Here is an 11,956-nt window from a genome sequence, read left to right as displayed (position 1 = left end):
TAGGACTAAACCGGCAACTATTTTTGTTGACCTTTGTCCATGGAAGGTCCCTGCAAAATTTCATTGAAATTGGTTCAGGGGTTTTGGAGAAGAAGTCGAAAATGTAAATTGTTTACGGACGCACGACGGACGACGACGGACAAAAGGCGATCGCAATAGGTCACTTGAGACTTTGTCTCAGGTGACCTAAAAATGCAAATCACTCACTCTCAAAGCTATTTTTAAACAAGAGCCCCATGGGCCTTAACGGTCACCTGAGTCCTACAGTATTTATTTTTGTTGTTGAAATATGTACCAATTTGAGTAAAAAAATGTTAAGTATAACGTTAACTTAAGTTTGTCAGGACCATGAGCTGATCATTCCTAGACTGATTTGCAGTTAGATCGGCCTATTAGAACTTGTTTTTAAGTTTGAAATAGGTATTTTCAAAATAGCGGCAATGGCAGCCAAATTGTATTTCTGATCGACCCGAAAATAACAACACTTTGTCAGGACCATGAGTCGATCATTCCTACAAAGTTGCAGTTCAATTGGCCTAGCAGAACTTGACTTTAAGTTTGAAAGAGTTTTTCAAAATGGCGGCCGTGGTTGCCATATTGGATTTCTGATTTACCCGAAAAATAACAACACTTTGTCATGACAATAAGTGGATCATTCCTACCAAGTTTCAGTTCAATCGGCCTAGCAGAATTTGACTTGAAGTTTGAAATAGTTTTTCAAAATGGCGGCCGTCTCAGCCATATTTGATTTCTGATCGACCCGAAAAATAACAACACTTTGTCTGGACCATGAGTCGATCATTCCTACAAAGTTTCAGTTTGATCGGCCAATTAGAACTTGACTTTAAGTTTGAAAAAGTTTTTCAAAATGGCGGCCGTGGTGGCCATATTGGGTTTCTGACTGACACGAAAAATAACAACATTTTGTAAGGACCATAAGTCGATCATTCCAACAAAGTTTCAGTTCAATCGGCCTAGCAGAACTTGACTTTAAGTTTGAAATAGTTTTTCAAAATGGCGGCCGTGGTTGCCATATTGGATTTCTGACTTACCCGAAAAATAACAACACTTTGTCAGGACAATAAGTTGATCATTCCTACCAAGTTTCAGTTTAATCGGCCTAGCAGAATTTGACTTGAAGTTTGAAATAGTTTTTCAAAATGGCGGCCGTCTCAGCCATATTTGATTTCTGATCGACCCGAAAAATAACAACACTTTGTCAGCACCATGAGTCGATCATTCCTACAAAGTTTCAGTTTAATCGGCCCAGCGGAACTTGACTTGAAGTTTGAATATATTTTTTTCAAAATGGTGGCCGTGGCGGCCATATTGAATTTTTGATCGGTCCAAAAAATAACAACACTTTGTCAGGACCATGAGTCGATCATTCCTACAAAGTTTCAGTTTAATCGGCCTAGCAGAACTTGACTTTAAGTTTGAAATAGTTTTTCAAAATGGCGGCCGTGGCGGTCATATTGGATTTCTGATCGACCCTTAAGTTGAAAATGTTAAATGTTAACGGGCGACGCACGACGGACGAAGACGGATAGCAAAAGGTCACTTGAGCTAAAGCTCAGGTGACCTAATAAACTTAATATACTATAATTTCAAAACATGTAGGTATATTGTTCAGAAGACAGACAAATTTACACATTTAAGACTCGTATATACAATGTATATATAGCCTGTGTCGGTTGAAGGTTGTTGTCTAATACAATACGGTCATTATAAATGATTCGGGACAACTAGCTGGTCTTCGTGTTTCAATGAACATAAAATGCTTAAAGAACATGAATGAAGGGCAAAAACAAACTTGCCTCGGTGTCATTCTCTAAAACTACCCAAAGGACCCATTCGCTGATTGTATTAAATTTTTAGTGTAATTTGTTGTCTACACATTTGTTCCAGTTACTTTGCCACTTGGAAAAACATTATTAAAAGTGGTTTAAAATATGTAGCATAAAGCTTAGAATCAATAGGTGGTAGCGACAATGTTGATCAGCATTTTCATCAGCAAGAAAATATAGATGTCAAGTTGATCGATGAGGACAACAAATCATTTATGGTTTCATTGCAATTGTCCTTTAGGCAGAAACCGAGATAATACAAGGGGAGGGACATAAGTCGCCCCTTACTATAACATCCAATGGCATACAGCAGGCCTACGATTTTACTGAACCTACAGACCTTATATTACTATAGGACCTTTGTATGATTCACAGGTCTGTACAAGTTGTTAGAAGAGTTCAACAAACTCCCAACCCCTGCTTACCATGAACAATATTCAATGTCAATCCTTTTGATCAAATTTTATCCCTACGACAATAGTAGTCGTAGACTAATGGTATGACGTCGACAACGGTTACATTGAACGTCACAAAGTGTCAATCCTTTGAACACATTTGTAAGCCATCCAGCAGAATGGTACAGGACCGGTATCTAAGAGAGTATACCATGAATTAATTGATATCATATATCCTGATTATCTTCTGTATAATAACGCTGGTAAAATTGGGCGTATCAGTCTATCGGAATAGTAAAATTACTTGTTCTAATCATAGGAAATCTGTGAATTTCAGAGTGAAAATATCATCACGTGGCATGTCATAATTTACATTACCGAGAATGAAGACATCACGTCTTATGAAGGATGTTGATCTCCCAAACAGAAAAGTCAAAAAACATGCTAACTAATACATATAAAAAGAAATGCTGTCTTTATAATATGTAAATATTTAGAACTGTTTGTTTCTGATTTAGAGTTGTTTCCCTTCATTGTCAAGGTAGATAGCAACACCATTTAATTTCTAGGATTGGCAGTGGGTCCAGAAAGATAAAAATAATACACACACACTCAGGTGATTGCACTTTTTCTTATTTGTTTACTTGTTTTATAAATATCGTTTCAAATTTAGTTATGTGCACTAAAACATCAGTTTTAAGTGGCTTAGACCTGTAGAAACAGTTCAAAAGAGCATATAAGTTGATGCTACTCTAAGCAACTGATGATTTGAACAGCTAGACCGGAGTGTTTTCAAAAAATAGATCCTTGCTTATCCAGATTCTGATAATCTGTAAATTATTTTCCTGATAATTCCTTGCATAAATTATAATTATGATTTCATTAATATGGCAAATATTCTTAAACCAATGTATTCAAGGCTATATAATGTTCCATCGTTGTTGCCAAGTTTATATTACATGAGTCAGTCACTAACACCAAGACAATATGTATACAGACAAGAGTTTATTGCAATGAAGTGCAAATTCATAATTAATGAAGTACTAAAGCAAAGGAAAAGTTCTTCCAACAAAATCCAAAACAGAATTAATTTAAGAATTCATATGAAGTTAAAAAATTGTATCCTTTTTTCTTTTTAATAACAACAGCATTCATTGAAGGAAGTTAAGTTAGTTACATTCGTAAACGACGATAAAGCTGGAAACAATTCAAACTGTTGTAGGGATATATCAGATTCTTTGTATTTGTTAAAACTTTCCAATTTTATCTTGAACAATATTTTAATTGTAATTATAAATCTGAATAGAATATTCAGATAAATAATATCGAACAAATCTTTGTCTTGATAAATGTGAGTAAAGTCTGTTCTGTGAAAAGCAGATGAAAATGTCTACATTATCCACACAATTATATAAAGTGTTGAGCATGTTTAAATGCAGCAGAATACACCGCAATTTAATGTTCTGTCAGGAATTTCCACTCTTGATACACAGATATAATGAAGCAGGTTTCTTAGAAAGAAGCTTCACAACCTTGGGACTAGAGTTTTCGATTTACTATTCACTGCCTACGCAATATAATTACTTACCGCATTTACACCTCTTCCGAACCGAAGCTTCAACCCTTCAGCAACCTAAGAAATCTACACAATTCATCTTATTTTTCTATTAACCTACATTCTACAAAATAAGTAACTTAACTCCCACCTGTACCTTCTAAAAATCTATGACTGATGCTATAATTTTTAAAAGCGTACATCAAACGAAAAAAGGAATTTCTTAAATACTTAATGTCATTTGAACATCAAAAGTCGTGCATTCAAAAGCAAACACTTGCAATGAACAGCTCTAAAAAATCGACTTCCTTGGCACAGTTATAATTTATCATTACATACTGAATGAATGTGAGTTTCATGACGTAACTATTGAGTTCAGAACAGATGACGTAAACAGACAATGCAAATGTCAGCCCAGTGTACTGTAAAATTGAAGTCTGTTTGAAATTTTCTTGACTTTCGATTTGGACCCTTCAACTTGCGCATGAAAAGGTCTTGCACTGAATGGAGGATGTACTTCTGTAAGCTAGAACAATGACACACCTGCCTGAGTGTGTAGCAGATTACAGCAAGCGAATCCTCCACTCAGCACAGGAAATGTTCATCCTAATCCTGAAGGGAGCAAATGACAAGTTTCACAGCACTTTGAGCCAAACCATAGAACACCCCTTGTATGTACTGCTGCCCTATCTGTGTTAACTGGGTGACAATAGCTTGTCATTTCCATTACCATGCTTCACACATCACTCCCTCACCACACAAAGAGTTTTTATCTAGATACAGTCAGTAATAACTACTGCCAGCCAAGTGCAATGCTAGCCTATGCATGCAGCTACACCTCTGTTCACCAGACTTTTTTCTCAATTCATTCTCTGTCTGCTTCCAGACAAGTGCATACAGATACACAATCCCTCTTTTCACCAAGACAGTTCATCCCTTATTCAGTCTCTCTGTGATATCGGCTACCAGTGCACTGATAGCATGCTTATATACTCTCTAGATAGTACTGCTCATCACAGTTACACCAACAAACTATATATAATGTGCGTCTTTCAAGAAGGTCCTCTTTCATCACATGTCAAAACAATATTTTTACAAGATATCCTTTTTGACAGTATAAATATTATAAAATTGAACATCACAATGTCATTACATTTATAGTTTAAAGATGGGAATATTTTGTACATATCCAATTAATAATTACTATAAAAACACATATCTCTTTTTTTCACTCAACACACTAGTACTTTCGTACACCACTTCATCTAGCACTACTTCGTCAAACTCGTACACCGACACATTCTACACACCCTAACCCTCATACAACACACACATACTCCTCTACACACCCACAAAACATGCCCACACAAGCATTTAATAACCAACATCCTTTTCACCTGGTGCTAAGGAGTAGAGGCATCCAGTTGAACAGGAAGGAGCAAACAAAGATTCTCACTGTTGAAACAAACCGGATAAATCTTGCATGAACAGACTCTAGATTTACTGGACACCTGAAGCTTTGTCACAAGCTGCAAGGGGTCCTTGTGCAGTGCCTTCAAGACATCCAGAATCTTGTACCTTTTAGCCCAAATTTCCACAGGCTTTCTGCTCCAATTGCACAACTTTGATCCTACGAACACTGCACACATCACTTTCCCAGAGAGAAGGATACCTTAGGACGAGCATTCTTCTTATTGAGTATTACCTCCTGTTCCCGTTTGTTACGACGTCTGTCATCATCCTCCATTCGTTGTTTTTCTTCTAACATACGTCTCTGCTCTTCTACTAATTTCAACTGCTCCTCAGCCTGCATAAACATGTTCATATTTTGCACTTAAAGGTTAATATGTATATGGTTCTCTAAAAACAAACCACACTCTGATAATATGATGATGTTAATATGTATATGGTTATCTAAAAATAAACCACACTCTGATAATATGGTGATGTTAATATGTATATGGTTCTCTAAAAACAAACCACCCTCTGATAATATGATGATGTTAATATGTATATGGTTCTCTAAAAATAAACCACACTCTGATAATATGATGATGAAGTTAATTATTCAAATAACATAATACTCAGTGCTTAGATACCTGACCAGTGATCATCACATTAAACATGGATTACTGTTAAACAAATTACACTGTTGCAATTCTGAAGAGGCTTGACCGTAAAAAAAAATATTGCAAATATTTATCTCAACATATATATATATATAGTTGCATCGTGGACATTACTGTTTTGTAAATAAACTATTGACTGAAAACCACAGCAAATGAATTTTCACAAAGATGTGCATCACATACCAGTTTTTTCTGTGCTTCCTCTATCTTACGGTTGTTTTCCTCCATTATTTGTTCTAAAGCCTCTCTCTTCTTCCTCTCCTCATCCTACAAAAAAGGTTGGCATGTGAACAGGTGGTTAGCTGAATTCTGCCTAACTTTATAGACCTGATGACACCCTACATCCCGACATAGCCACACAAGCATTTCTTAAATCATCTTTTGAGTTCTAATACTTATTTAGCATATAAGCATCTTGAATATATTATTTCAGCACACAGACTACAGTATCTATGATATTATTAGACTAGATTTATCTGAATTGTGTTTGATGATCTTAAATTCTCAATACCAACAGCGTATTTATATATATATACATGGATATATTTGGCACATATTAACAAGCAAAGATTAAAAGTGAAAATATTAGCAGTTTGTGATCAATTTTCCTCTAAAAATATATTACTTTTCAGTAAAAATATTACAATATCAACATTAGCAATATAACGGTAGACCAACAAATATCCACAGCACACAACAACGAGGGAACACTACAGCACTGGTTGTTGTTCCTTCCTTGTCAAATATACATGTAATCAGCTTGTGGAGATATAATTAAATAGACAAATATCAATTTTCATCGTCATCATAATATAAATGTGTATGATGTCTACCAAATTGAAAGACAGCCCTGATGTCAATGCAAGATCAAAATTAAGGAAACAATAAAAAAGTGCATTAAAATTTGTAATGGTAAATGTATAGGACAATATGTAAGATGGCATCATTTGTTTACCTGTGGACGATGGATAGTTAACGTACATACCAAAACCAGACAGCATTGTTACTTCTCTTCTCTGGTCGAGCTACAATTCTTCACATGAGTAAGCAATCGTGGAGGGAGGTAAACTCAATAGCCCTCCTTGCCTCCATCACAGGCACATACTTTTAACATCCTTCTCCCTCGTACTTTTACACATGAATTAACCGCTACCCTTATCACACATCCAAGACCCGGCCCTCCCAAAATGTCATGTTTTTACGGGTATCATGCTTTCTCTCTTACACTCTCTCAGCTCTACTGTACCTTAGACTTTGGCGATGATCATCCTATGTGATATAAATATATCAAGATTTGTAAAAAATGTCTAATACTTGCATACAGAGGTAATAATTGCTGCCCTGAAACTCCCTTTATGTCTGTAATTAGATACTGGAATTCCTAAGAGAAACTGTGAAAGAAAATGTTTGTTTGGCATGATTATCGGTGTTATCTGCTGGGACTACTTCTACCATAGGCTGGAATTGAATGGCTCCGTCATGCATATAACAGTTACGTGGAGATTTTGAGGATGGGATGGTTTTCTTTCTCCGAGTCTGACAGTCCAGCTGTGACTTCCAGAACCAACCGTGCAACATTTTGTTACTTCTTTAACAAATCAATTTCTAATGATTTGCTGTTTGCTCATTGGCTGAAAACTTGCAAGAGTAGACAGCAAAATGACCATTAAGAACAGATCTATGGTATCAAAAAAGAACATCTTTGAATGTTGCATTATGCACGGTGACGAGAAGCCGAGCTGGAGCGCTGTTTGACAGACTCGGAGGGATAGCTATGGTCTGGCCTTCACTGACTCACACATACATCTCTCAGCTGTAGATTTGTTCAATCACTCTGTGATGCAAGGTTTTATCATTCACTTTGTCACATTTGAGTCCTGCTGCAAATCAGACTCTTTAAAGCACTTTTAACAAGGTCCTTTATACAAATATGTTATCAGTGTACTGAATTGTGTACATATATTTAAAAAGATTAGCAACAAAAATCTGAATCCTTAAACATGAATGTATATGGTGGACAAATATTATTCAAAATGATGCTTTTTGTTGAAACATTTGCAGTAAAACACAAATGAACAAAGGGATAGAAAGTTATCAAATTATATAATCCTTCCCTGTACTTAGATTCTAATTTAATAAAAAAAAATCCCAACTTTATTACCATTTGCATTTAATTTTGCTATTTCTGCTCCCTCTGATTGCATTATTCATTTAACTTCTCCAGTATTTGTTCTAGAAGATTACACACAGCAAGTAACGGGAACTTTTGATTTATAAGCATAGGGTTGTGAAGGAATAATAGGTGCGACCACCAATACATTAAAGGTATGGACAAGTAATCGTCATCATTTATATTTTCTCACATATGTATTCTCAACATTCAAAGCTACTTGAACAAATCTACAACCTTTTGAATTTTAACCATTCTCATTCATCAACAGTCACTTCACAAGCTATTTCTTATGATCTTGATAACTTTAAATGCAACTATAAAATTATTTCAATAGTACAGGTCTTTTCTCTTGATCATATGATCTGTATAAAATAACCATTATAAAGCTGTGAAGAGTCTGTGTAGCCCTGCCCAACTCTCTCCCCAACTCCACACCTTTAACTGTGGCTATAAACAAGACCAGACCAGAGCCAACCCAAACATGCGCCCAGATTGTGTGTGTACCTCTTTGTGTCTACGAGCTTCCAGCTCTGCCTCCCGTTGACGTTCCAGCTCCTCCAGCATCTGTTTCTCCATGATACGTTTCGCCTCCTCGACACGTCGACGGACCTCAGCCTCAATCTCATCCTTTCGTCTCTCCAACTCCTCCTCAACTCGTTTGGCCACAAGCTCCTCCACACGTCTAGCAACTTCCTCCTCTATCAATCGCTCTTCTAGTTCTTTCTGTTTCCTTTAATTAGAAAAGCCAATGTTGCAGACAAATTTTGTTAACTTTGAACTTAGCCTTTTGTCTTTGTATGTTATGAGTACGGAATAAATTTCATCAGAATCCTATCAAAATAAACTGCCAACCAATCAGGGTGAAGTGTGGTAATTTTTTATTAATTAATTACAATCTGATTTAGCTCAACTTCAAACTTTGCTAAGCGTTGAGAGCATGGTGTGCTATGTAATACTACACAGATGTTGCTCATGTATGAGCCTAGCCCTAGTCTAAATGTGTATCACATGCCTACTAAGTTGCATCAAAAGTTATATTGAACATAGGTATCTTGCAGAAACTGAAGAATCAAAAGAGGTAGACAGACAGCTGTTCAAAATATCATAATACAAAGAGCAACGAGTTTGTTGTTGATTGAAACATTAATTACTACTCAAAGGATCATAGGATTTTTGCATAATCATCTAAATATAACAATAGCTTACTGCAGTCTCTGTCGTTCCAGCTCCACCTTTTTCTCCTCTTCCTCCCTGCGTTTCGCACGTATGATAAGATCATCATCACTGCTAGAGCTGCTGGAAGTGGATCGTTTCCTGAAAGGAAATTAACTTAATATTATTCATGGCCATTAATCTGGTAGTATAAATTTACCAAAATTGCAGCAAAAAAACACCAAAAAAACAGATCTTGTTACAAAACAGTCTTAATTTACCCAATGTTGCAGTTCAAAACTTCAACTTCATACCTACATAAAAATAGCATTCTTATTATGACTGATTTGTCAAATTGCCAAACAAATTACATTAAAGAACACTACCAAAACTGAAAAGGTTATATGTTTATTTACTTGGGCATTTTTTTTGCGAACACCGTTTTTGTAGGTCATGGGAGTGACTAATCAATAAAAAGGGGCGGTCTGCAGGGTATCTTCTAAACAAGAATTATTTATTCCTTTTTCGGTCCAGAACAGTACGGTTTGTTGATTTATCACTCCCATGAACTCCAACAAGAGGCCCAGAGGGTCTGTATCACTCACCTGAATATTTAAGGAGCCATAGCAAAATATTCTCATTAAATATTATCCTTTAGACCTGTACTACAAATATTTCACTCGCAAAAATTGTTGGCACCTGGCAACATCTGCTGAAACCACCATCCAAACATTATTATAAGATTCTATGCTTTTTGGTTCTTCTTACGAAGTTGTTCGACATATTTGACCCCTGTGACCTTTTAAGGCGATCTGGGTTATTTTCATTTCCAAACTTTTGGCAGACCCATCCCAGCTAAATATTATAAACTATGCTCTAAGATTATTCAGAAGAAGTTGTTTAATTGTTTGACATATTTGACCCCTGTGACCTTGAAGTAGGAAAGTTGATGGTCGACACCGGACGGACCCGGACGACGGACGCTGCACCATGACATAAGCTCACTTGCACTTCGGGCATTTGAGCTAAGGTGGGAAATATTGAACGACTGAAAACTGAGGACTACTGACAGAATTTGCAGGTGTCAGTAATAATAAAAGTGAATTTGGATCAATAAATAATCCATTTATCGATATATGCGAGTTATGTGTTGTGTCGGTCAATTTCTTTTGTTAGCACCTCAAAACTATTACCACGTTTTCATAGAGCAGTGTGCTCTGGCCCCACACCAGATATCTATCTGTCAAAATGTCTAAGTCTGATGTCAGGGCCAGAGGAAACTCTGGCTATATTTATCCTGACATCTCCAGGCATCCATCTAGGATATAGGGAAAGGTACCCTTTTTTGTGACTAGGGGAAAATTGTCATGGTCCAAGACGCCCTGGTGGGGAGGGGGATCCCAGGGGTGCGAAGCCCTCGGGCCAAGAATGATTTTAAGCTTTTCAGCCGTGTGTGATTTCGCTCTCATGACAACTTTGGAAGAGTGTAAGCTTCTTTTTAAAAGAGATGATAACTAGTGGTCATTTCTTCTTAAATTTTCAGATGATAATTTTATACAAAAACAAAACTGAAATATCATTAAGTAATTTCTTTTGAAATAAAGAAAATTCATAGAAAAAAACAGTAGGCCTATTATTTATGTACATACAGTGAGTATGTCAATTTAACACCGGTTTAAGCACTATATAAGGTATACATATGCTTCTATGCTTATAAACATAGCTATACTGATATGGGTCACATAAACATACACGTTTATGTGTGCTGTGACCAATAGAAGTATTGCATATGTGAATTTCAGACGTTTGTAACGGACGCTGTGCTCCACCTTAGGGCTCCGAAATTGGTCACCCAACGCTAACTCCCCGATTTCAACAAACACGCCATGTAGATATAAAGAAATTGAGTGCCAGTGATCGTTGTTACATACTCTATTCTACTTTTGAATGTAAATTGTGTAATGAAAAATTTCTTTTGAGACCTTTCGTGCCGATTTCGTTTCCTTTCTCTCGACCTTGAACGATTTCGACTGTGACGACTGGGTCTGCAGGATTCCTTTAGCGTTGAACGAGACCCTGAACGAGATCGTGTCCTCCTCTTCTTGTGCTTGCCCTTGTGTCTTTGTCTACTTGAAGATCGACTGCGACTTCGAGATCTACCCATTTTCTTTGAAATGTGCATATAAAGCACACAGTAAACGTTAGCAATACGATCCTCGTATCATTTGCAAAACCAAAATGGCTTCCCTTGGAGTTTCTTTATTTCCGGAAATTGTTTACTGACTGTATACTGCGCATGTCGACTGTGTTGTGAAGTAATAAAAAGAGGGTTCGAGGCGCAGCAGCGACAGAACTATATTTTTTAATTATTGGTACTCATTTTTTTGTATTAAGACACTGGTTATATTACCAATCAACACACCAAAATCATGCTTAGCTCAGTCAAGTCTTTTATTTTTTAATTTTCTTAATTAGAAATGTTCATATAATGATCATTCCAGATCAATATTTACTTCAAAGTCAACCATAGATGACATTGGTTTTATCTCCGGTATCATATGCTACCATTTCCATACATTTAAGCTCTAGGTCTTTATTTAAATTTATTAGAATTGGATGACATAAAGATAATGACGTTAATAAAACATAGTACATATTGTACTTAATACACTTGTACGAACGGAGCCTTGAAGATTTTTTGAAAA

General features: G+C 36.3%; 1 protein-coding gene across 1 annotated transcript; it reads right to left on the bottom strand.

Moving 5' to 3' along the window:
• Positions 1-3,231: 3,231 nt before the first annotated feature.
• On the bottom strand, positions 3,232-11,519 carry LOC110463656 (arginine and glutamate-rich protein 1-like). The gene is made up of 5 exons (XM_021518452.1): positions 11,234-11,519; positions 9,306-9,413; positions 8,604-8,829; positions 6,110-6,193; positions 3,232-5,604 (listed from the first exon to the last, which is right to left on the bottom strand). The coding sequence occupies exons 1-5, from the start codon at positions 11,431-11,433 to the stop codon at positions 5,446-5,448; spliced, it is 777 nt and encodes a 258-aa protein (XP_021374127.1). The 5' UTR covers positions 11,434-11,519; the 3' UTR covers positions 3,232-5,445.
• Between the last annotated feature and the right edge of the window lie 437 nt (positions 11,520-11,956).

This window comes from Mizuhopecten yessoensis, unplaced genomic scaffold (assembly GCF_002113885.1).
Source record: "Mizuhopecten yessoensis strain PY_sf001 unplaced genomic scaffold, ASM211388v2 scaffold10919, whole genome shotgun sequence".
Classification (NCBI taxonomy): Eukaryota; Metazoa; Mollusca; class Bivalvia; order Pectinida; family Pectinidae; genus Mizuhopecten; species Mizuhopecten yessoensis.
This window is presented reverse-complemented; position numbering and strand designations above follow the sequence as displayed.